The 26,809-nt window shown below is 38.4% G+C and overlaps 1 protein-coding gene across 1 annotated transcript in view; it reads right to left on the reverse strand.

Moving 5' to 3' along the window:
* Window positions 1–17,107, reverse strand: part of Edil3 (EGF like repeats and discoidin domains 3) — a 451,612-nt gene extending 434,505 nt beyond the window's left edge. The window contains exon 1 of the mRNA XM_005356525.2: window positions 16,659–17,107. Within this exon, the coding sequence (XP_005356582.1) occupies window positions 16,659–16,725 (67 nt within the window). The 5' untranslated portion in view covers window positions 16,726–17,107. The remainder of the gene's footprint in view (window positions 1–16,658) is intronic.
* Window positions 17,108–26,809: the final 9,702 nt, after the last annotated feature.

Genomic DNA, 26,809 nt, shown 5'->3' on the forward strand with positions numbered 1-26,809 from the left:
TTCACAAAAAATAAATAAAATAGAATGTTACCACAACATTAAGATGTCTACTGTCGTAATTCAAAATAACAAGTTATATGAAAGATGTGGGAGTATTAAAAGACAAGCATACTGTTTATGAATAAAAAATGCTGAAACTCTATGGAAAACTCTAAGTTAATTCTTCATAAATCAAAAAATAGTATTAATATAGAATGCAAAAATTCCACTAGAGGAAAAAAATCATTTAACAATAGCGAAATTTGAAGTACCCTAAGTGCCCAAGAGAGAATTAATGACTAGGAATGAGTATATATTAGAAGTTCATACTGTCTTATAAGTGTAATTTGAGCATATAGACAGCATGGATGTGAATTAATAACATTACACTAAGTGAATAAGTTGTGACGAAATACAAATTCTGTGTGATATGATTTCACTTATGTGAACCACTTAAGAATAGTAAAAATCATTGATGTGGAAAGTATGGTTGGGACTCCCTAAGGCCCAACATAAGGACCCTCCCAGTTGCAGCAGATTCAGCCTTCCTCTTTCCTATGAACACATACAGAACCCCACCCCTTCTTTGACTTATTCCGAGTCTTTGTGTCAGCTGCCTATCTAGAAACACCAGGCTGGAAATCAGATCAGTGTCTTACTCAGCCAACATCACTGATTTCCTCATGTGGAAGATGAGAATTAGAAAAGAGGAACACTCTGCCTTAAATGTGATGTCTCCATCAATCCCCTTCCTGTAGGATTCAGGGAAATCTTTAGAAGAGGAGGCAGAAAGATTACAAGAGCCAAGGGGCATGAAATATATATAGCAAGGAAACAGTGTCTTCCAGACACAGCAGGACTGACCACATGTGAACTCACAGAGGCTGTGGACACATGCACAGGGTCTGCACAGGTTTAAGTCAGATGGAGTCTCAGTGCTGAGAGAGGAAGTGGAGACAAACCTACAGCCTTCTTCCCTAACAGAGAAGTGCTCTCCAAGTTAAGCATTAACAAAGAAAAACTAGCTTTCACCAAAGGAGTCTCACTAGGAATACAAACAATGGTTAAGGACAGGTGCATGCCCAACAGTAGTAGATGGTAAGCAGAAAATGAACTCAGTTGCCTTCCTTCTTTCTTTTCCTCCTTCCTTTCTTCCTTTCTTCCTTCCTTTCTCCCTCCTTCTCTCCCTTCCTCCCTCCCTCCCTTTCTTCCTCCCTCATGCTCCCTCCCCCTCATTTCTTCCCTCCCTCCATCCCTTCCTCTCTCCCCCCTCCCTCCCTCTTCCCCACTCACTCTCTCTCTCCCTCCCTTGCCACTCTCTCTCTCCTACCCTCCTTTATCCCCCCTCTCTCCTTCCCTTCCTCCCTTCCTCCCCACTCATTCTCTCCTTTTCTCCCTTTCTTCCTCTCTCTCTCTCCCTCCTTCCCTTCCTCCCTCCCTCTCTCCCTCCCTCCCTACTCACGGTCTCTTTCCCTCCCTTTGCCCCTCTTTCTCTTCTTCCCTCCCTTTCTCCCCCTCTCTCTCCTTCCTTTTCTTTCTCCCACCTCTCTCCTTTCCTTCCTACCTCTATCCCCCTCCCTCCTTCCTTGTTTTTTGGTTGTTTGGTTTGTTATTTTTGTTGTTGTTTTGTTTTTTGCCTTAATTTTTTAAAAAGAAATATTATGGTTTCCATTTTTTGATTTTATGTTCTCTGTGTGTGTGTGTTTACATAATTTTCCTGTTTTCTTATTTTATGTTTGGTTATATATTCTGTTTTGCTTAAATTTTTAATGCCTTTTTTTAAAAGAAGGAGAAAGAGAATGAAGATGTGGAGTTGGATGTGTGTGAAAGTCGTGAGGATATGGGGGCAGATGAGGGAGGGGAAACTATGATCACAACAAATTGTTTGCAAAATTATTTTCAATAAAAATTAGAGCTGGAGACATAAAACAGAAACTATGATTGACTTGAGAATGTGAGAAGAGAGTGAGGAAGACCAAGAGGCATTATTTTATTTGTATGTGATTTTAACTTTACAAGATGAAGATGGCACTGCAGATTGAGTTCCGACAGTAAACCTAGCATGAATTGAAAGAAAATTTTAGGCAATGTGCATTTTATCAACATAAAATAGAAACAAAAACCTATGTGGTATGTCCTACTTCGTGTCAAACTTAATATGTGGAAATATTTATTTTAAAAGGTCTCTACATAATGCCTAATGCCACCATTAAATAGTTTTATTGCAATGACCATACAATTGCTATGCATTCAAAAGTAAGAAAACTTTAAATGCATTTTAAATAAGAGTAAGAAATTAATTCTCTTACCTGAATTAAAAACATAAAAACCTTCCAAGTCACACGAAGAAGCAAACATTATATACTTTTACCATTTTTACTCTGTACAAACCTTTCTAGAGAGAAATTTCCTTTTACACTTTCAAGTTGAGTGTGGAAATCCCATAATTACTGGAGTTACAAGGACATATATAGTTTGAGAATCACAAGAACATTTAAGGACAGCCGAACTGTGATGGCCTGAGGGAGTACACAACACTTTGAAGTGACATCCAGCTTGCCATCACACACACAATTATAAACAGAGCTGTTTCCAGAGCTTTGAGATCCTAGGCAGACAAAGCTGCCAGGTGCTATCTTTAGTTTTCTGCCAGGAACTTTAGGGTTCAGCATGCACAAGGACGTGGTGGGATGAGGAACAGAAGCCATAGATACAGGAAAGTTATTTCTGGTAGAATTTAAGATATCGATTGTCCAGCAGTTAAAATGACTGCCTGCAGCCTTTTGCTCACAATTAAAAATTTTTGTTTTGTGACATATACTTTATTAACTCTTTGTTGTGTGATTACATTTGAAATTTTCCATTTATCCATATACAATCCCAGCTATTTGTTCAGTTAGATAACAACTGAACATTAACCTTCTTTTTAAAAATGTCCAAAAATTAGAAACTTATATGAAAACTAGACCATGTATGTGGAAGTTTGCAAACATTAATTTAATGTTTACTACTAAAACATGGGATTAGGGATATACATATTTTAAGTAACAAAAAGGTGTTTATTCTGCCTTCTTCAAACTTACAGACCACAAGACAGATACATTAAGGGAATTCAAGGTGATTAGATAACAAATTTAAAGTATAGAGTACTTGAAAATATTTCTGGAGTATGAGGTGTGAATATGTGTATGTGTATGCATGCGTGTATATGGATATGTGTATGGATGTACGTGTGTGTGTGTCTGTCTGTCTATGTTATCTGGGTAACAGAATAAACTTTAGGGAGACAATTTATTAGCATTTCTCTGAGACTGCAATTTCAGTTGAATAATGTTCTGTGAAATAAATATGGCAGGAAATAGGGGACAGCCAGAAATAGATATAGAAGTAGATAAAATTATATATAAATAGAGGTGAGTGATGGTTTTATGATAATAATGAAAGTCCTCAAAAGAAAAAAAATTACAAAATTAAAAGTTAACAGTAGGCATCTGTGCATTATATTACTGTTTACATACATGAAGAAGCAACATATAGCATGTTGACATCTTCAGGTAAAGAATCTAATTTTAGCTAGGCGGTGGTGACACACACCTTTAAGCCAGCACTCAGGAGGCAGAGGAAGGAGGATCTCTGTGAGTTCAAGGCCAGCCTGGTCTAAAAGAGCTAGTTCCAGGACAGGAACCAAAAGCTACAGAGAAACCCTGTCTCGAAAAATAAAAAAAAATTAAAAAAAAAATTCTAATTCCAGCATTCATGGCAGGAGAGCACATATCACAAAATAATAATAAAATACACCAAATACAGAGCAGAATTCTTTTCGTAAAATTGCAGTGAAAGCAAGTGTATAAGATTCAATTGTAAGAAAGGACTTGTGGCTTACCTGTGTATTATATAGAAAGTGATCAGCTCCAAGAAAAATCAAGTAAACATATAGCAAACAACATATTAAAAATTAACTGTTAGTTTCAAAATTTTAAAAATAAAGATAAGTGTCTATTAGAGTGTTTTAAGTAAGCATATTAATGGAATTATCTGTTGAAACAGGCAATCGTGTGTATAAATAAGTAGGCTAGTAGGATGGATTTTCAACCAAATCACTAAAATGATGAAAGCAATGGCAGGAAAATATGTCCCGTTCCAGCATCCAGATAATAAGGGAGAAACATTATTGTTTATGAATATTTGAAGCAGGTAAATTTAAGGATCAAAGAATCTTTCTGTAAATTAAGGAAATTCATTAAAAGGGTGGAAATTACATTAATTCTTTTCTGTAAGAATAATTTAGACCAAGAATTAGGGCCACCAATCTGATATGACATTTCCTGTAACCACTAGATATTGACCTCAAAATACACAGAAACTAGTCCTACGGATGGAAAGTGGGTCAGGGAACAACTGCAGAACTCTCTCTATGCCCCCAGCTGAGCACTATATTTAGAAGAAATACTTTTGTGGATTTGAGGTATTTCTTTAATTATGCTTCAGTGAAATGATTCCTGAATATAAATTTATCAGGCCTATACTTGATGCTATTAAACCAAGACGAAGTCAGTGTACGGTCTTACCTTTCCAGTATATAAACCTTTAGATTTCTTTTTTTTTTATCTCCTGTTAGCTTTTATTATTGTAAAAGGGGAGTTGAGGCATCTTATGGCTTACTTATAGAGATTTTCTTTATCATGAATTGGTTCATGTAAAGAGAAAGCAAATTTAAGCTTGAAGAAAGAGTTCAAGTTGCTGGTATCATTTGGGAAGATTTAGGACATGCTTAAAGTTTAAGAAAAGCGGGGAGGAGGCGGAAATCCTCAATAAATAAATAAATAAATAAATAAAATAAAATAAAAGAAAAAAAAAAGAAAAGTTGCTTTGTATAAACACATAAAGCCTCTCTATTTATGAGATAATTCAACTACTGTAAGTTTAATGTGCCAAATCTCTAGGCTAAGGATTGTGTGAAGGAGAAATACCTGGACCAGTCCAATAAATCAACTCCCCTTTGAGTCACTATTTACATTTCCAGCCTCTAACTACATAACATTGCTTCTCACATAAACATTCAGATTTGAAAAACACAGTGACTTTTCCAGACTGTTCTGTTTCCTTCCGTGCTAAAAGTCAGTGAGTTGGAACTCATGGTATTCATCTTTACTTCCTGCTATGCCTACCTTATGTCTTCCTGATGGTTACCACATCCCCTCATTCCTTAGTTCCCCTCTTTTCTCATCCTTCCCACCATTTCTCATCACACATGTATTTTGTTTGTATCACCCTGATGTTCATGACTTTTCAAATAATTGACTTGCTGTCTTGAGACTTTTTCTTCCATTTTGTCTTCAGTCTTCCTTCTAGTTATTCCCATGGTTGTGCTCCAAAATTTGTAATTAGCAAAATTACTCTCATATGGCATTCCGTACAATGACTCTATATTCTTGGTTAATCTGCCTCTTCTTTTCTGCTTCATTTCTCTCCAGAGTCCCATTAAACCTTAGCCAAACTCAGACTTATGGAATGTGGATCCTACAGTCTCTCTTTTCTCTCTGTCTTTTTAAAATATATTTATTGATTTACTTACATCCTGACCACAGCCTCCCCTCCGTTCTCTCCTCCCACGACTTCCCTTAACTCCCCCTCCTCCATATTCTCTCAGAAAGGGGCAGGCTCCCATGGGCATCTGCAAAGCGTGGCATATCAACCTGCCGTAAGATCAAGCACCTACCCCTGTATTCTGACTTGGCAAGGCAATCCAGCATGAGGAATCAGTTCCCCAAAGTCAGCCAAAGCACCAGGGCTGAAAATATATTAGCACCAATTAGCGTTGGACAGGAACAGAACTTTGAAAATGACTTTATTTATATGTTTGATGATGGCAAAAGTAGTGAAATCATCCAGGCAACTAAATCAATGGAGAAATTCTTCATGAGTGATTTTTTCCCCAAGATGATTAAATGCAGTGACTAGGTAGGGAAAGAAGAGCAATAGGAGAAAAAAATGACTGTGGTGACCACAAATGGAAGTACAGAACGTGGGAAATGAAAGGCAGAAATTGAGGCGTGGAAGGATGAGAAATGCAAAACACTTGCAGCTGAGTGATTTCAGTTTATCAAAAACTCTACTGACGGATGTTTCTAGACATTATCTAAATCACAGAGATGGCAACCATCAGAGGTAGGCATGAACAGATGGCATCTCATATGGTGATATGATATGAGGGGACGGGTGACAGAGCAATACGAAGATAGTAAGAGCTACTGAAAGCACTTGGAATACTTTTGGAAAATGAACACCAGTCAACATCTTATCTTCTCATTCTAAAAACTGAGGACAAAGCAGAACTCCTACGTACCTTAGTCACAGATGTGTGACAGTTGTGGGCAGCTGGAGTCAATCACAAGCCCTCCCTCTTCTGTGAAGGGAAGGTCATTGGAGCTATTAGATCTCAAGTTCTCTTTGAATTGTTATTATAATGCTGGGGAAAGAACTCAGAGCCTCGGCATGCTTCTAATCTTCCTTAGGCTTTAGATTGTTTTGTTGTTGTTGTTTCTAATAAACAAAGTAAATTATGTCCAGGTGTTGTCTGTAGAAAACTTAAGATGGTGCTGGATCCCTGGAACTGGAGTTACAGACAGATTGTATGAGCCACCAAATGGGTGAGGGAAGTTTTTGTCTTTTGGGGTAAATGCTCTTAGCCAATGAGAATCTCTTCAGCTCTAGTTATTAAAGACAGTGTCACACTGTGTAGCCTTGAATTTGTGATACTCCTGTTTCCTCCTCAATGTATGGACTACAGCATGTGCCACAATACTTGGTCATTTGGTTTTTTATTAGGTTATATGGAACCAAAATTAAATGAGGGTGCTTTAGATATAGATTTGTCACACATATGTTTATGGTAAGTTAAAAACTTTTATTAAAGCGACAAAAAATAAAAACTGTGTTGTCTTTCAAAATCACTTTGCACTATGTTATGTAATTGAAATTCCAGAAAAAATAAATCACTATACATTGTGTTCAATAACACTGAATTCAAACATAGGATTGCAGAATTCTAGAAGACAATCATAAAAATCATGCTAGGATTAAACTGAATGGCAAGATTTGGTCAAAACTCTGTGTTGTGAACCATTTCCCGAGGGTTCCTTTTCTGCTGCCATCCTCAGTATCATTAATAGCAATGTGCACTAAAGGACAGATTATTAACTCTTTTAGTCTAAAGAGAAATTTAGTTCATTTCTATAAAAGGAGAAGGCTTTATGACACTTTTCTTTTTAAATTTTAATTTATTAAAATTTTCTTTTAATGGATAATTTTTCTAATGTGTTCTTGGATTCGGTTTGCCAGTATTTTTTTTAAGGATTTTTGCGTCGATGTTCATGAGTGAGATTGGCCTGTAATTCTCTTTCTTGGTTGAGTCTTTGTGTGGTTTTGGTATCAGGGTAACTGTAGCTTCATAAAAGGAATTTGGCAATGACTCTTCTGTTTCTGTATTGTGAAATACATTAAGGAGTATAGGTATTAGCTCTTCTTGAAAGTTCTGGTAGAATTCTGCATTGAAACCATCTGGTCCTGGGCTTTTTTTGGTAGGGAGGTTTTTGATAACAGTTTCTAATTCTTCGCGACTAACAGGTCTATTTAAATTGTTCACCTGTTCTTGGTTTAACTTTGGTATATGGTATTTATCTAAAAAAGTGTCCACTTCTTTTACATTTTCCAGTTTTGTGTTATACAGGCTTTTGCAGTAAGATCTAACGATTCTCTGAATTTCCTTTGTGTCTGTGGTTATGTCCCCCTTTTTATTTCTGATCTTATTAATTCACATATTCTCTCTCTGCCGTTTGATTAGTTTGGATAGGGGTTTATCAATCTCGTTGATTTTCTCCAGGAACCAGCTTTTTGTTTCATTGATTCTTTGGACTGTTTTCTGTGTTTCTATTTTATTGATTTCAGCCCTCAGTTTGATTATTTCCAGTCTTCTACTCCTCTTAGGTGAGTCTACTTCTTTTTTTTTTTCTATAGCTTTCAGGTGGGCTGTTAAGTCTCCAATGTGTGCTTTCTCCGTTTTCTTTAAGTGGGCAATTAGTGCTATGAGCTTTCCTCTTAGGACTGCTTTCATAGTGTCCCATAGGTTTGAGTATGTTGTTTCTTTATTTTCATTGAATTCAAGAAAGACTTTAATTTCTTTCTTTATTTCTTCTTTGATCCAGGTGTGGTTCAGTAGTTGACTGTTCAGTTTCCATGAGTTTGTAGGCTTTCTAGGGGTAGCATTGGAGTACTACTCAGTGGTAAAAAACAATGACTTCTTGAATTTTGCATGCAACTGGATGGAAATAGAAAACACTATCCTGAGTGAGGTATCCCAGACCTAAAAAGAGGAACATGGGATGTACTCACTCATAATTGTTTTCTAGCCATAAATAATGGTCATTGAGTTATATATATATATAAACTTTATATCCTTTTCCCTACTTTATGTCCATACCTATGTTCATTTCTTTCTCATGCCCGGATATATTATTTGTTCTACTTTCTTCATGTTGTACTTTACTTCCTAATTTACAGATGACTTAGTCCTATGTGATCATGAAAGTTATCTTTATATTTATTTTTTTATTAATTTGTCAAATAAGTAGTGCTTGCCTGGTTGAGTTAGGAGAATCATAACTGGTATCTCTAACAGAGCAATGTGTAGGATGCATCTCTTAGACTTATTTACCCTACTTCACAAACATCCCTCAGTAAAAGACTCTTGTTGACTTGATTACAATGATGCTCATGTTGTCATGGTGGCAGTCTTCATATAAGAAGACGGAAGAATAAAAAATTGGATTATGACTGAACAATCTTAGCTTTTTTGGAAAATTGTAGATACAAAGAGCACCAGAACATGTGTCTAATAAAGGAATCTTTTGTTTTGTAGTCACATTTCTCTGAATTGAAGATATAATAAGCATAAAAGCCCCTTATATCCTGTCTGTTATTAACAGCATTCTTTCTAACCCAGTGCTCTCTCTTCCAGAAGAGTTAAAAAGTACGTTAAAGGAGATTCATTCTAAACACAGATTGCACGAAATGGTTACATATAATGAGGAACACACACTTTTAGATTTTCAGAAACTGTCTTTGACGTGTGTGTGTGTGTGTGTGTGTGTGTGTGTGTGTGTGTGTGTGAGTGCTATTCAAAATGTGCACTTACAAGGCTAGAGAGCCTTGGCAGGTAAGAGCTCATGTTGTCATTGTATAGGATTCAGGTTAGTTCCTAGAATCCATGTGGTAGCTCACCATAAGTCAGTTCTAGGGGAACTGACAACCACTCTTGGCTGCTGTGGTCTCCAAACACACACGTAATTCACATACACACGTGAAGAAAATATAAACATGGTGCAGGAGAACTGCCTGTATCCTGTCAATTACATTCTAAATAAACGCTGATTGGCCAGGCAGGAAATATAGGCAGAAAAACCAGACAGGAAGTAAAAATGATGAAATGAGAACAGAAGAATTCTGGGAAGGAGGAAGTTGATTCCTCCCACGCCTGCCCAGACCACCGGAGCAGCAGGGTGTGATCTGCCCCACTGGAAAAAGGTACTGAGCCACATGGCTAACATAGATCAGAAAAATGGATTAATCAAGATGTGAGAGTTAGCCAGTGAAGAGGCTAGAGCTAATGGGCCAATCAGCTTATAATTTATGGAGACCTATGTGTGATTTTCTTTGGGGCTAAACAGTTGTGGGGTAAAGGGCAGGACAGAAACAACAAACAAGCCAGGGCCCTGCTCTTGTTACATAAACATGAACATAAAATAAAAATATATGAATTTAAAATAATAATAAAAAGCCAAATGTGTATTTACTTTCTAAAAACAGTAAGTGTGTATGGTTGTAGGTGATATATCCATGCAATATAAGAAACATTAAAAACCCATTTTGATGTTTTTGTAACTGTTGATTTGTTGTTTTACCTATAGTATGGTAATTCAATATGGTGAAGAAAGTATCGTATCAATAAATGAGAATTTGGAATAAAAATATTAAAGCATCTAATGGTAAGCTGCTTTTGTTTCTTATTATAAAACTTTCCAAGATTATACACACACACATGTATATAATATATAGGAAAAATAATGTGATTACAATTGGAGAAACATCTATGTTGGCAAAAGATTAACACATATTTATGATTGACAGACATACTCAACCCAGAAATTACTATTATAACAAAGGGAATTGATCCATTTGTTTAAAAAAAATATTCTTCAATTTAATATTTCCACTTGACTATTTGGGATTTTCTTGCTCAAATGTCAGGAAAACATTTTACTATGGCTGACCTCATAATCTCCAGTATGAGCAAAATCTAAACAGTCATCGTGAGCTCAGTGGAGGAAGGGATTTAAGGGATTATTTTTCATTCTAAAAATAAACCACTTTGTCAAATATGAAGCAGAAACCTTCAGGATTGTACAGCAACCTAATCCCATTTAAAGATTGCCTCCAACCTAAGCCCATCTCATGTCACAAGAGAGGAAACAAGGACCTTCCTATTTATGAATAAATAGTGATCAGTCACTTGGATACAGAACTGTTTCAGAGAGCAGAAGGAGTAGAGAAAGTGTGTCTGTCAGCATAATAACAATCTCATCCTGAAATGCTGTACTGTGACAGAGCCTTCACAGACACTCTTCTAGTTAAATCTCTGTGTTCACTGATGCACAGGCATCCCTGTTGGACAACCAACACTGTCACTACCTCTGTATCAGTACATGTTTAAACGGATAGCAGTAGTACATTGTCTTCAGAAATGTAGCCCATTATCTTTAAGTCACCTTATCTGAATTCTGACACCGACTATTTTTCGGTAAAGCAAAATTGTTTTCTATCAACTTCATTTGAATATTCTAGGTAAAATTTTACAAAAAAAAAAAAAACGTTTTCTATAGAATAGTTACCTAGCAAGTACATTTCTCAGATATTTAACTCCTTCACAATAAAGCAGATTTCTTAAACATATTGCAGAAAAATATTTTATCATATATGTGTGTGTGTGTGTGTGTGTGTATGTGTGTGTGTGTGTGTGTGTGTGTAAATACTTCAACACTTTTATACCCGCAAATGGTTACAGAAAAGTTAGTCAGGGAATTTCAAAGTCAAGGTAAACATATTTTAAAAATAGATTATCTAATCTAAATCCCAAATGTGAATTCCATGCTGTGTGGTCAAGAGTTTCTCATTCTTTCCTCTATGTTTTCAACTATGTGTTCCATGGATGGAGCTGTGAGCAAGTGACTTTTGTACTGTTGGCCACACATGTTTAACTGCCCAGTTGATAGTTTTAGGCAAGACTTTGTGATCAAAGTGAGCAATACAACCCTTGAGTTCTTCTTCAATTCAGATGCCAATTGATAGTCACTGTTCTAAATCTCAGGGATTGAGAAAGAGGGCACTGTGCTCTCATTTTCAGTTTTCATCTTCCCAAAGTAAAAATGACAAAATCATAGTGTTTTGTAACTCTACAGTCTTTTAATAATGATGAAGACAGGTCAAATTGATTTTGTCTTGAATGTTGTTTCCTAGTTACAACCCACCAAAGTAGTGGGAGGGAGAAGAAAAAAGTAAAATGGGAGAGACAGAATTGAGCATATTCTTTCTGACTTTAGGAAATGTTAGCACAGAAATAATGCCACTGAAAATAGATCTGATATGTTAATGGCACATAAAATTTTGACATAACTAATAGCAATAATATAATAGTAAATATGTAATACATATTTAAAGAATATATCAACAGATGAAAATGGACAAAAGTTTGATAAATATAAATTAAAAATAATTTTGAGTATCTTATAGACATTGTTAAATAATAGCCATATTATATGTATTAATAACTGCCTGAAAGGTATAAAGACAATGACTAATCTACCTGTATTTAGTCCCCTTTTGCCATATTATTTATATTAGTTAAAGAATTGCAAGTTCTGCAAAGTCACCACTGTAGAAAAAGGATAGGCACTCAGAATTTTCCATATAACAGATGTGTACAAAGACGGATGAATGTGTAAATACATGTAAATCGGTATAGCAGAACAGGATATAAGAAACTTAGAAATCATGCTAGAAATTCCAGGAATAATTGTTTGGCCACAAGTCCAGCCACATTCTATGTCTATTTCCTTGGAAGGCACTAACAAACACCTTGGGAAAGTAATGGGTTTCCCAAAATGTAAGATTTTTGTTTGTGGCACCTGTGACTCTACGTTAAAATTCTACAGGTAATGGTATCAGTCCTGACAATTTACCCTTTCTGTCTTTCTCAAGGACTGAAGAGAAATATCATTTGTTTCATAGACAGGATAAAGTATTTTATGTAGATTTGCAGACTAATATTTTTTATTTACCTCTTTTGCGTCTTTCAAAGGTCTTTAAAAAATATCTGCATTGATTATTCTGACACCTGCTGGTGAGGGCACAGTGGATTTCAATTTTTTCCCTTCCACAACTATGGAACCAACCGTTTTCCTGCATATATTCAGAAACAATTAAGTGGTGATTTTTAACATCCATAGTAACTACACAAAACCTTTTAATTATTATCCCCCACTTCACAATGGCCTTACTTTGAATTTGTTCAGACATGCATTTACTTTGATTGGGGAGGTATCCACGTCATTGCACAGGCTGTGAAAGGCACAAGAGAGGAAGAAATATGCGGGTCTTCTTCCTAAAAATCACAGCTAAAATCTTAATAATAATAATGGCATGACTGCTTTTATAGCTTTAAAGAAATGTGCCAAATTTCCAACTAGTTAGCTGATAAAAAGAGCAAATTGATAGCTATGATAGAAGTTTCTAATACAAATTGTATACCTGCAATGTTACCTATTTTTCACATTTTACCCTTTTAATTAATTATTTATTTATTTTTGCTTTTGAGATGAGATTATGTTTTTGAAAGTTGTAACCACATCCTTCCCATTCCCTTTGCTCCTTTCAAATCTGCCCATAAAACCCCCCACTCACAATTAATTCCTGGCTTGAACTGAGCTCAGAAGCTTATATTGGCAAGGATATGATAAAACTGTTATACCATAAATCACACTTAAAGCTATAGCACCTGCAAGTGTGTGCAGTAAACAATACCAGCACCACTTGCTTTCAGTTTAGAAAACTCTCCAAAGCCCTACAGAGTGTACACAAGTGATTGCATATACAGTTAATACTATTATCAGCACCCATTTAAAGGCTGAAACATCTCAAAAATAAATTACCCAATTAACAATGTTATCATAATAACTGGCGAGGAAGTAAGAGTTTGAAGTAATTTAGGCACAAAAACCCATTAAGCATGCTTCGCGGTGGTGTTTAATAGCCATGTTCTTTTACTATAATCAGGTATATTTTAATCCTGTATATTGCTAAATTTTAATGATTAGTAAAAAAATCATAACCTAGAGAGATCGGTTAACTTTATTAAAATAGTCATTGAATCCACTAGATTCTAATGTTATATATACATTCATCTTAAGATATTTAATGAAAATACAAGCATTTTAATTTAAGGAAGTGTTCAAAAAAGCACTACATCTGCTTATCAGGGGAAATCTTTGTAACTTTAAGATCCAAGAAGGAAGAATAAACTATTTATATTTCACTTCCCCATTTTTATTGTACATATTTTTCCCAAATTATAAATATTTCTAGACAAAATAGAATTGACATGTAAGGAAACATTTAAGAAATAAAGAACTTTATTAGCACCAAAGGTGAGGCTCTATTATATCATGGCATTGCCTGGCACAGCCCACACGTGGATTTCAAACTGCCACAGCAGAGTATGCTCACTTAACTGTTACCTTCGTTAGAATCTTTTAAAATTAACTTAAAATGTTTCACCTTGAATATGATGCGAGTACTTATTTCTTAAAGTATAAAGTTAATGACCATGCAAATTAGGTGATGAAGACCCAAAGTGCAATAGTAAAATTCCCACAGAAACCTGTTATTTCAGCTTAAACGTCACTATGCTAATCACAGAAGGCTAGCATCATCTGGAGTGAGATTCTTCAGGTACTAATTTCTTCTTATGTAGAATTAACTAAGATCACCATTGATTAAAAGATAGAAATGCAAATGGCAATGATTCATAGCATTTAGGGCATATCTAGAAATTTTTAGATTGTGCCGCTTGCTTAAATACTTCAGGCACAAACTGCAGGCACAGGGACAGATTGCATAAGATGTCACGTGCTTGCTGCAACTGTATGCATGTTATTGGATTTTTTTAAAGCAATACACAATAATGAATAATTTAGGAGTTAATAAAATATTCAATCTGACTGATCCATTGGTTTAATTTTAAACTAAAGACTACTAATAAAAGGAATTACCTACCATTATCAAGTTCCAGGCGTGAGTGCCTGTAAACTGGAATCCACACAAAGGGTTGAAACACTAATTCCTATAAGACATTCGATAGATTATAGCTACATGATGGGGGATGGGTAAGAAAAAGAGGAGTAAAATTCAGTGCTAACACTAGCTTCAGTAAGTTTTCCAAAAGTTTAATTGTTTGAACCACCAGGCAAGCTCAACTGTGCTTTTTGCAGAGGTCTGGGGGAAAGAAAAATGAGAGAGGGACAAGTTTAACAGAAAGAGCTAAGACAAAACAATTGTTTCTTTCCCAGAAGCGTTCCTCCTCCACCCATAGGGTGGCTTAGGAAGGGAAGGACAAGCCTGCTGAAGAATAGAGGGAATAGGTTTCAGGAGCTTTGTCTAGAGGACCAAATTGGAAAGCCCGGGCAGCACCTCCATGGTTTACTTGACTGGTGGCTTAAACTGTGCCCTCCGTGGGTTGGGCATCTTCAAGACCTCAGCACAGCTCTAGCAACTAGAAGTCATCTGACAAACACGGTCACTCATTAGGTCTTCTAGTCTTCTTGTCACCTTTGATGTGGGTCAGATAGGAGGAGAGGCACCATGTGGGTGCTTGTGAGTGTGTGCCTATGTGTGCGTGCGTGTGTGTGTGTGTGTGTGTGTGTGTGTGTGTGTATTTGGGGTGGAAATGAAGGCGGGGATAGAAGGAGGAGAGGGGTGTGCTTTCAGCTTTCCCAGTTCAGGCATCAAAGTGCAGAAGGAATCAGACAAGAAATAAAAGAAAGGAGAAATAGCAGCTTTGGGAGCCTTTTCTTTTCCTTACCACTGGAGACTTGGCGACCTACTCCAGAATCCTTTCCATAGGCTAACCTTGACTGGAGTGGCTGCCTCTAAGAGGGAACTATCTGGGCTTTTTGGAAAACAGAAGCAAAGAGAGATCTCACACTCATTCCTACACCCAGGGGGCGGGCAAGGGCCACACTGTAGGGCAATAAAAAGACCTGAAGTAGCCACCCTCTGAGTCCTGAAGGCTATGAGGGCATTTGGCCCTTAACACAGATTTCTGGAGCACAGTTCCTTAAGAGTCTACAGCACATCGGTGGTGCACGGGTGTAGTACAATATCCATGCAATGCCTAGTCTATTCTCAAAGGGATTCGAGTCAACGCATTTTTTTTTATCCCAAATACTTCTAGAGCCACAGCGTTTTAAACCCTTGTAGTGTATGCAGATCTCAGCTTAACGCTGTCTGTGGAGGACAATCTTACATATGGATCTCTCAGAATAGCCGACTGTCTCCGTGAACACAGAGAGGCACAGACACCCCATATCTGGGAACCCCCTCTCCTCTCTCTGTTGGTTCCTGGCTCCAAGTCAGTTCCTGCTGGTAAGGTTCTGATGAGATTTTGTTTTTACAAAGCTTAATGTCTCACAGGACCTGAAAGTCACCGAGACAACTCAGCAGGAGACTCACTCAAGTCCTGCATTTTTGAAATGTTGTTTTATTTTATTTGCTGGTTCCTATTTACACGAAATAGGAAATTTCGTGTATGCTTAGCCATAAAAGGCGTAGGCAGACCATTCCGAACAACTTTTCTGCTCTGGGGCTAGGGCCACATGAAGGTTGGTTGGCACCTTACAGCTGTCTCTTACCAAGAGTTATAGAAGGGAGTGCACCACTGTAATGCTCAGGCCCCCTGGGGGTTAGAAGAGAGGGGAGTTGTTGAGTTGTTGTAATTGATGTCACGCGCCCAGGAGCAGGAAGGGGGAGAAAGGAAGCCAGAGAGTGAGCAGACCTCTCCCCATCTCACTGGCAGCACCAACTCTCAGTATAGGGTCCAGCCTGAGAGACCCCCTTAGCCCCCGCCCTGCGCCAGAGCACTGCAACCAGACTACCGCCCTGCGGTTATCAGAGCTGTTTGAGCACCAACTGGATGATGGCCCCGCACACTTGACACACTTGATCCTGCCAGGTCTTATCACAGCCCTACTCACTATCGTAGACCTGCAATAGTCACACTTGCTAACCAGGGTCCTGCAGAGAAATCAGTGGCAAAGGAAGCCCAGGATGAATAGCCCCCTCCCACCCTTCAATCTGGTTTTTTAGATCACTCCCTCTTCCCAGACTCAGCCCGGGGCACTCTACTCGGACTTTGCTAGCACTTTCTCTGGGTATCAAGGGTGCGTCGCCTCCTCCCTGGCGCTCCCCACTCCAAGCACGCACTGAAGACCCACTGTGGTCGCTTGAGCGGCATTTCCAAAAGGCGCTTCCCGCCAGTCCCGCATCCAGCGACCCCTTCCCAGTCAACTCACCTTTGCCGAACTGGGGCACACCGAGGCTGAGTCCAACCAGAAGCCAGACAGCTACCAGGCGCTTCATGATTCCTGACGTGACCCAGGAAGGTCCGGGTCTTAGTGGAGGGCACTGTAAGCGAGGTGGCCCTGCAGGACAGCAGTAGACCCCGCCCCTGTCAGAGATTCAAGAGGACCTCTTCTTCCCGCAGCGCTTGCTCAAATTCTTGCGAAAGGGCGAATAAGAGTGATGGCCTCGGGAGAAAGGGTGTCGTCCCCCCCCGCTTCTTCTGCGCTGGGGTGCGCGGAGGTGGATGCGCTGGAGAGCGACTGGAGCTCAGTGGGCGCTGCGGGTGGGTCCTGGTCTAGGCGCTGCGGGCGGAGCGAGGGCTCGCTGGGTTCCCGGCTCTCCGACTTTGGTGCGCGCACCGCAGGCGAAGCAGCCAGCAATGACTCCGGCTCACGCTGCTGCCGCGGCTGCCGCGGCTGCGGGGCTTCTGACTTGGAGAACAATGAAGCGTAAGCTGGAGGGGAGCGAGCCTCAGGCCAAGAGCGCACTGTGTACAAACAGTGGCGGCGCGCGGGCGCGCGTGTGAGACTGAGCCTGGCAGGCTGGCTCTGGGCTCCCCCGGCGTCCGCCCCCCTGCCCTCCCTCTTCTTATTGCCTGCTCCAATCCCAATCCCCCTCTGCCCCCCTCCCCTCCTTGGAAGGTGGCTCCTTCTACTGGAAGAGAAAGGGAGACAGCGGCAGCCACACCCTGGTACCTGTCACTGTCTGCTAAGTTCCTATATTGCTTGAGCCTTCTCCACACATGATGGGAACTCTAGGGTTAGGGGAACGCAAATGATGTCTCAAAAAAAAAAAAAAAAAAGTGTTGATTCCAGGGTTTGTTTTACAGTTAACCTCGCAAAGGAGTCCTCCGAACTTCGGGACTGCCAGGAAAAGAAGTTAAGAGATTTCACAAAGTGGCTCTTGAAGACTCAAGCAGGGTGAAATCCAACACTGCTGAAAGAAGTGTTCCCATTCCTCATAAGGAGTCAGACCCGGATCAGGCTGGGCAGGCAGCTGCTTGGTTGTTCTGTATGCAAATCAGTAAGCTCAGGACTGGGGAGGAAGGTTGTGGGCTCATCTGCTCCCAGTGGGAAAGGGAAAAAATAATCAAGTAGGAGGGCCTATAAGCAGGACATCTGTTTCACATGAGAAAACGAGAGGAGTGTGGGGACATGGCAGAGAAACAGAGGAGAGAGCAGATTCTTGACGCATCACTCAGGTGGATCAAATTTCGCTGCTCCCCACCAAAACTAAAATAAATGGGCTTATTTTGCACTGAAAGTGATTGAACCAAAGAAACCGCCTCTGGCTTACAATCGGGCTTTCTCCTCTGTTTTCGGTTAGAATGATTGCTTACTGTAGATTCAATTCTTGCAGTGCCAAGCACCAAAATGAAACAGAGGATTCTGTGCCCTCCCCAATCACTGTTAGGGAGGGAGATGGGAGGACAGAAACACATGCACAGAGCAACTGAAGAAAGCATTCAGTCTACAGGATTAGACACTGAAAGGGAACAACAATGAGAACTCCTCTTCATTTTTTTCCTCAAGTCCTAGGAACCTCAACTTCTACCATCTTTCTGGTGCTTGAAGTGAAATCAAGAATGGAAGCTATGAAAAACAATTGAAAAATAATACCAAATGACTGCTAGGGAGGGATTATTGTATCATAGCGAAACATCAACCACAAAACCAATGTTTCTCCTGCTGTGTTTGTAAGGAAGGTAACACATGTTTAAATAGTTATCTTGCCAAGGAAAAGAAGATGCACTTATTGACTGTGTACTTTCATGCTTAAGCCAGTCCCTGTTGGAACAGTATTGTTCAGAGTTCTAAACTCAATCTTCTCAATCACAACTCTACTTCTTGGCCCCTGACTATAATTTAACTCTGAAAGTGCACTCATGCTGTGACATGTGCTTTACAAAAGACCTCTCCAACTTGTGAAATGACATGTCACTTTTAAAGGATTACTTCTAAAATATATGGCAAATTCTAAACTACAGAGCCTGAACCCACTCTGCATAAGATAGCCAATGAGAGGCAATAGGATAAAAAAAAACGTGTTTTCTTTTATATTCCTTTACTATTTCTACTTTTCTAATAATCTATGATGTTGTAATAGGAGCGGCGAGGCTGCGTCCCCGGCGCCCGGCCGCCCACATGGCTAGCTTATGACCGAAATAATTACAAGGAAACTGTATTCTTTTAAACATTGTTTGGCCCATTAGTTTTAGCCTCTTAACCCATTTTTAATAATCTATGTAGCACCATGAGGTGCGCTTACCAGGAAAGATCTTAACCTGCATCTGTCTGGAGTGGGAGAACCATGGCGACACCCTGACTCAGCTTCTTTCTCCCAGCATTCTGTTCTGTTTTCTCCCCCTACCTAATTTTATGTCCTATTAAAGGGCCAAGGCAGTTTCTTTATTTAACCAATGAAACAACAGATAGAAAGATGACCCTCCTCCATCACGATGATATGATACTAAGAAGCCTGTCAAGATTTTAATGTTTTCCTGCAAAATGTAGACTACTAACCACACCCCTTTTTATTGTTTTTATTGAGCTATACATTTTTCTTTGCTCCCCTTCCTTCCTCCCCCTCTCCTTTTACCCTCTCCCGTGACTCCCATGTTTCTATTATACTCAAGAGTTCTTGTCTTTTTTTCCTTTCTAAGTAGAGCCATGTGTCTCTCTTAGGGTCCTCTTTGTTGTCTAGTTTCTCTGGGGTTGTAGAAAGTAGGTTGGTTATTTCTTTGCTTTGTGCTACTTATGAGTGAGTACATATTATATTTGTCTTTAAGGGTCTAAGTTACCTCAATAATATGTTTTTTTTTCCTAGATCCATCCATGAGCATGCAAATTTCAAGATGTCATTCCTTTTTACTGCTATATAGTATTCCATTGTGTAAATTTGCCACATTTTCTTTACCCATTCTTTGGTTGAGGGGTATCTAGGTAGTTTCCGGGTTCTGTCTATTACAAATGGTGCTGCCATGAACATGGTTGAGCAGATGGCAGAACTGGCCTTTGGGCAAAGAAATGCCCATACCTTAACCACTGACAAAGATACAGAGCATACATCAATGGATAAAACAGGACTGTCATATCCTGCCAAGACAGGGTAAGATAGTTTTGAAAAGTTACTTGCCTTTGAAAATGGTATGTCAGTTATGTTAGGCCTTAGCCAAAGTTGGTTGCTTCAATGCTGCAAACGTGACTTTGGGTGATTGCCCAGGTAGCTAGTTGTCTCTGTGATTTGTTGCATGTTTTGGAAGTTGTTTTACTGAACTTCCTAATTACCCAGGTAACATCATTTCCCTTCTCAGATCTTCAATGGGATTGAAGACTATATAAATGTAGTTACTTTTCTCTCATGACTTGGCCAAGTTATTTATTATACAAGACCTAAGCTAGTTAGAATAGGATATTTGTACTTATTGTATATACTTTCATAGTAGGTTTAGAACTCTCTTACTTAAACAAAAGGGGGAGGTGTTGCGGGAGTTCCTTCCACTCCTCCAGCCTATAGCTGCTGAGATACCAGCCCATTGGGGCGTTGCCTCTCTCCCTTTAAAAATGTGGCTACTTTCCTTCTTGTTCTCTTTTGCTTCCTGTTCCGTTTCCAGCGACTAGACTCCTTCCTGATTGCGCAAAGGGCTGTTGTCTGGGACGGTTATCTGTAAGATTTTTCCCCTTTAAATAAAAACCACCCTATTAATCATAATTCCAAACTGGTGTGGCATTGTTTGTGACTTATGCCTTCAGTTAAGTATAAGATAAAATCTCAGACTTCTTTTGATTTACATTTCTCTGATGACTAAGGATTTTGAGTATTTCCTTAAGTGCCTTTCAGTCATTTGAGATTTGTCTGTTGAGAGTTCTCTGTGTAGGTCTGTATCCCATTTTTATTTTTTAATTTTGGATTATCCCTTTTAAAGAAAAGTTTTGTTTTGCTGTTTTTCATTTTGTATTTTTTTAATACTCAAATAGACACAACAACACAGCAAAATACATAGCCTATTGCCATACAAATGGAGTGATGATGACAATGAAGGTCATTCCTTATGAAGTGGTGTAGCACATTTGAAAGGTGTTGCCAATTTGGCCCCTCTGCCTTCTTAAGTCTAACTTTCCATGATAAGGTGATATATAGTCTTAAACACAGCTGCACTCACCCAGGGTGGGTCACTTCTTTCTTCCTGCCTATTGAAAAATGAACACCTATGAACAAGCCTCTCATTGTGAGGATTTCAAATACAACCTCCAATTACAAGTGCATTTACATTCTCATTTGGACTGGCCTCACAATTTCATTTCATGCTCACTCCACTTATATGGGGCTGTATATATGGATGCAGCTCTTTCACAGGTGCGATATAGAAAATGCTTAAAAGATCGCGCAAATTGAAAAATCAAAGAAAGAAAGGGTAAAATACATAATACTGTAGTGAACCTTTTCCTGCACATAAAGTGCTAAGAGACCTTTACTAATCACATGTGATCCAGCCTCTGGTTTTACAGCTTCTCTAAATATGTGTCTAAAGTACTAAAAATGATCTATACATCACATGAAAATAGCATTTCCCAAATTGTTTTCTATAGGCATTCTTATTGTAGGAATGTTGATAGGCTTCTGGAAAAAGGAAAATAAAAGTATTGCATGAACAAATGTTTTTGGGAACATTGTATATTAAAGAAGCTTTTTATATACCCTTGATGAATGTATACATATTAAATTCCTTAAGGGTTTTGTTGTTAAGTAGGTTAAGAGTGGTTAACCCAGTATTTTGAAAACTTGTTTTTTTTTTTGTAGACATCATGACAAGATTTTCCTTAGTATACTTGTTAATACATTACAGATTCAGCACCACAAAGAAGGAATATTGACTTAAAACAAAGCAAAAATAAGTAGAATCAAATGAGAGAATGCAGGGAATTTATTGATTTTTGCTAACAATGGAATATTTCTTTCCTGATATGATTGTGGTGATTAATCTCAGTTATCAACTTGATGAGATCTGGAATGACCACCAGGGAATGTTTATGGCAGGTTATCCCACTGTGAGTGACATCACTCGCCAGGCTGGGATCCTTGACTGTATGAAGAAAGGGAGACTGAGATCATGAACTGAAGTATCTGTTACAAGATGCTTCTTGACTGGGCATGGAATGTTAACAGTTGTCTCCAGCTCATGCTGCTGTGATTCCATCGTCATGATAGACACCTTGAATGCTGGGTTAACTCTGTCTCCTTTGACTCACTTTTGGGAGGGTGTTTTATCACAGCAGCAGAAAGGTAAAGTAATATACAACATTGCTGCCTGGAAGTGGAGCCAATGAAGTGATAAACCTTGCCACAGAGGTCTTAGGCTTCGGAACTCTATTGAGCTGTAAGTAAAATACTTCCTTACTTTGGGCTCAAAGAGAGAGAGAGGGGGGGGGGGGTAACTGTCTTTGGTTACACTGGAACAATAGGAAACAGTCCCTAAAAGCAATATTGTACCTATTAGAGATACCAGTTTGTGGAGATTTAAATTCACTGAAAGAGAATTGTTTAAAGTAGAACAGAGGCTGAGACTGAAGGAGTGTCCTGATTCTCAGAAGCAAACACATGAAAAGGTATTTTCCTCTGGTCAACTCGCAGAAGGTGATTCTCTTCTGGTCCCAGAGGTGTGGGTTGACATCCCAACTTGGCAACAAAATTTGAAAGTGTCATCCAGGTGGAACTAATTTTACAGGTTAATTTAAATCATGGAGAGTTGCCTTATGTTTTCATAGAGCAATTTGGGTAGGACAATGAATGACAGGGTTGAAGTCCATGCAAAGAGGCTCTGAGCAGCCACTGTGTAAAGCTGTGAAGGTTAAGGCTAAATTGCAACAGAGATTCAAAAGATGCTGCAAAAGGCAGATCCACTTGATACCAACTGAGGAAAGCTTCATGCACAGAGTGGACTGAGTCAAGGCACAGGTTGTGCAGTTAGCAGAGATGGGGGGGGTAGATTTACATACTCTCTTTGGTGTCTAGTTGACTTTTTAGCCATGATTCAGAGATGCTGGAAATGGAGTTGCGGAATTTGATCTTTGTCCTACTTGGTTTTGGTCTCACTTTGGTTGTGTGTTGTGCTTATATTAAGCCATTTGAAACAGGATGATTTGTTCTATGCCATGATATGATTGAAGTATATAATTTGTTTTGATTTTATAGAATCTCACACTTCAGAGATTGTCTTGTGTCTCAGATGAGACAAGTATTTTAGACTTCTTTATTTTTTTTTTGTTTGGTTTATTGAGACAGGGTTTCGCTGTAGTTTTGGAGCCTGTCCTGCAACTAGCTCTTGTAGATCAGGCTAGCCTCGAACTCACAAAGATCTGCCTGTCTCTGCCTCCCGAGTGCTGGGATTGAAGGCATGTGCCACCACTGTCCAGCTGTATTTTAGAGTTCTAAGCTGTTGAAACTAATAAAGACTATCAGTACTTCAGTAGTTGGAAAATATTTTGACTTATATGATAAACATGTGAGAATTTGGAGATAAAGAATAATAGGTTATGATTTAAATTGGTATCAAGTGGACAAGGAATACAGTTGAAATAATTAATTTCAGTTGCCAAAATAATGAGGTCTAGACTTGCCTAAGAGATGAGCTTCTGCTCATGCCTATGGAGATCCTTTGATTAGATTGAGATGGAAAGACATGACCAGTGTGGTTACCACCGAGAGCAAGCATGGGATGTTTTCTGTAATGTAGGCAGATGACTCTAGCTCTTTGAACTGTGGAGTCACTTCCAAATGAACTATAATCCAGAAGTGTGCCGAAACTGACATTTCCCGTATTTAATTGTTTCTATCAGGGTGTTTAATTAAGATTGCAAGAGAAAAACTAAGACATGATGAATTCTGAAGGCAGAGTCTTCTGTGTTAATTAAGTGGTGATGGTAGAACAATCATGAATGGAATTAGTAAGCCGAGAGATATTATTTCTGTCTCTCAATCTTTCTGAATCTGTCATTATTTCTGTCTCTGTCTTTATCTCTGTCCCTCCTTTTGCTTTCTCTTGCCCTCTGTTTATTTCTTTTTTCACTGATACTATGACATAAATAGATGACCTTCTGTAAGGCAGGAAGCATGCTCATGCTTTTACTATTGACTCTACAACCATCCTTATTTAGGATTTCCTAAATACAATAAATAAGAAATAAATGTTAGTTAACCCACCTATGCTATGGCAATTCATTTTATCTGCTTAAACTAAGCAAAGTTTTTTAAGGATTTATTTTTAAATTTTATTTAATGTGTATTTGTATTACCTGCATGTATGTCCAATGTTTTGTGATATTTAGATCTTATTCTGTCAATAAAGTTTGCTTTGAGTCAGAGGGCATAGCTAGCCACTAGCTGACCAAAATTAACAGCAGTGGTTTTTGGAGGAATGAGGACAGATAGGAGACAGAAAATATTAAAGCAGGTCTGAGAGATTATGTCAGCATTTCAAAAGGAAGAAAGGAAGACATAGGAGGTCACTGGTCACTTTTCTGCTACTTCTCTGATCATTCAGGTTCTCACCCCAATATCTGAGTCCCGAATTTTTTTTATTGGAAAGGCATTTGTCCGTGACATTCATGTAGTGTGTGCAGAGGCCAGAAGAGGGCATCAAATTCCTGAACTGAAGTTATTGAGGACTGTGTGGCGTCACATGGTTCTAGTAATTATAATGCAATGTACAGGCTGCAAGAGCAGCAAAGACTCTTACCTGTCAAACCATTTCTCCAGCCTTTAAGCAAGTTTTGTTTTAGGATTATTGGTATTGGATAGGAGTTTGGATTCTGGAACATACTGGATTCAGGCCATATCTGAACTGATTTTCCCTACCTCAGTTATAGCTCATTTACCACAAGTAAAGTCAGTCCATTGCTAGGCCTCAGTGCCCCATCTGTAAAATGGAGTTGGTAACAGGAAAAACTTGTAATGTTATGCTGTTGTATGGTGCGTCCAAGGGCCCAAACCACTAATTGTCACAGAGTGATGATAAGATAAAATGGGAAGTATACATAAAACTGTAATCATATGCCAAACTTAAGAATACTCTCACTAATAAGTGATCATCTCTATCCCTAATTTCGGTTTTCACTAAATTATCTGCAATCTTGCAGATCAATTTTCAATTTACCATAAAAACAAAACTAAAACTAAATATATTTCCTATTATTTCTGTCATTTAAAAATGTTGTTAATTAAGTTTACTATAGATAGAATCTTAGCATACTTAATCAAATTATACCAGTCCTCTTTATTCTTTATTTGTCTTCAGTACTGAGGATCAAACCTGGTGTCCTTGGTTACTCAAGCTAAAATTATATGGCTGAGATACATTACAAGCTCTTAGCAGTGTAATATTATAAATTCAGTCAGGAACAAGTGGATTCCTGACCTTACAGCAAGCTTTAAGCTTATAAACACGGTTGTATTTACTGCCAAGTTCGTGGTAATATGTTTTGTAGCAACCATCGGTCACTATTATGCTCATCTTTTCTTTGAGAAGGAGGAAGTCATGGATTGAAATGAACTGGCTATGTCCTAACATTTGTCAGCACTGGAGCCAAAGCTTGCATGAAGCACTCTGAGCCCAGGCCTTTAGCCACTGCTGTCAGCAGTGTTGGAGAGTCTGCTGCAGGCCACACTATAGTGTCTTCTTACTTGTACTGCTTTTGTAAGTCATACTCCCCAAATGCCCCATACCGCACAGAAGGAGAAAGACCATGTCTGCTCAACACTGAGGAAAATGGGGTGCTAAACTTTCCAGTGACTCATCTCATGCCAAAGTGGAAGTGGGGGGCCATTTTACAGGACTTGAACTCTGTTTGGAAGTCTGGAAATATTTTCAGACTTTTGAGTTAGAGTCCTGGTTTAAACAGTTGTCTTGTTTATTTTATTCATTCACAGCTCAATTTAAATAGCTATAATTCACATGTTTGTAGCATTTTCCAGAACTTCTTGATTTGTTATGACCTATGGGGTTTGAGTTTGGTATTCCAAACACTTCATTAAATCCTTAAAACATTTGCATAACTTATAAAAATTTCTCCTTTGCTTCCCCAGGATCAGTGTTGTTTGTTCTTTCAACTGTCTTCTCATTGCTGCTACCTGATAACCCTCCTGTAAATTATTCTAAGGAAATGCTGTCTTCCCTTAAGTCCTCCTCAAGGTGTTCCCACACCCTGCTTGGTGCTTTTTCCAGGGAAAGTGTAACTTAACCAGGAACAATGAAACTTTTTTTTTTAAGTCTGGTCTTGTAAAAGAAGTTTCTATTGTTCCAGATTCTAGTTTCCAAACAAGCCTACTTTAGTGACTTATATTTTAACCTCCATAAAATATTTTTGAGTGTTGATACTTGTAACAAAAGTTCAATGTGTAGGGAAGATATATATATATATATATATATATATATATATATATATATAGAGAGAGAGAGAGAGAGAGAGAGAGAGAGAGAGAGAAGACACTTCCCTGCTAATGGTATTTTCTCCTTAAACAAGCATTTCTTTGTCATCAGAGATAACTGCAGGGAGCTAATAGCTACTGTCTGCCACAAGTGGTGTGTGTGTGTGTGTGTGTGTGTGTGTGTGTGTGTATGTGTGTGTGTGTGTATGTACATACCTGAAAGAATGCTTATATAATGTGTACACACAACTTTACAATGTTTGCTAAATTATAAGAAAAGCATAAATCTTGCTTACTTAAAAAATGATGTATTTACGAAAGTATATGAAAGGTTGCAAAGTGTTTATGTAAAATCAACCTTTTTTAAAATTTTGAATTTTCTGCCACTCTTTCAGTATCAAAAGCATTATTACAATAATAATATTTTTTTACGTGTGCAAGATAAACTCAGTAGGAAAAGCTGCTTGAAGTGGCCTTGTTAGTGAAAGGCGAACACATTTAAAATATTACATAGGTTTTGAAGTAGCCATTCAAAAAGGATATATAAACTCATCAGTCTACAGTTCATTGAAGGATGTGTCTCTTTGAACGTTAAATTATAACAGTTGATGACTACTGCAATTTTTTGAACAGATCTTATCTCACATTTATTTGTAAAAACAACATAGGATACTGCTCA

This window comes from Microtus ochrogaster, chromosome 19, assembly GCF_000317375.1.
Source record: "Microtus ochrogaster isolate Prairie Vole_2 chromosome 19, MicOch1.0, whole genome shotgun sequence".
Taxonomy (NCBI): Eukaryota; Metazoa; Chordata; class Mammalia; order Rodentia; family Cricetidae; genus Microtus; species Microtus ochrogaster.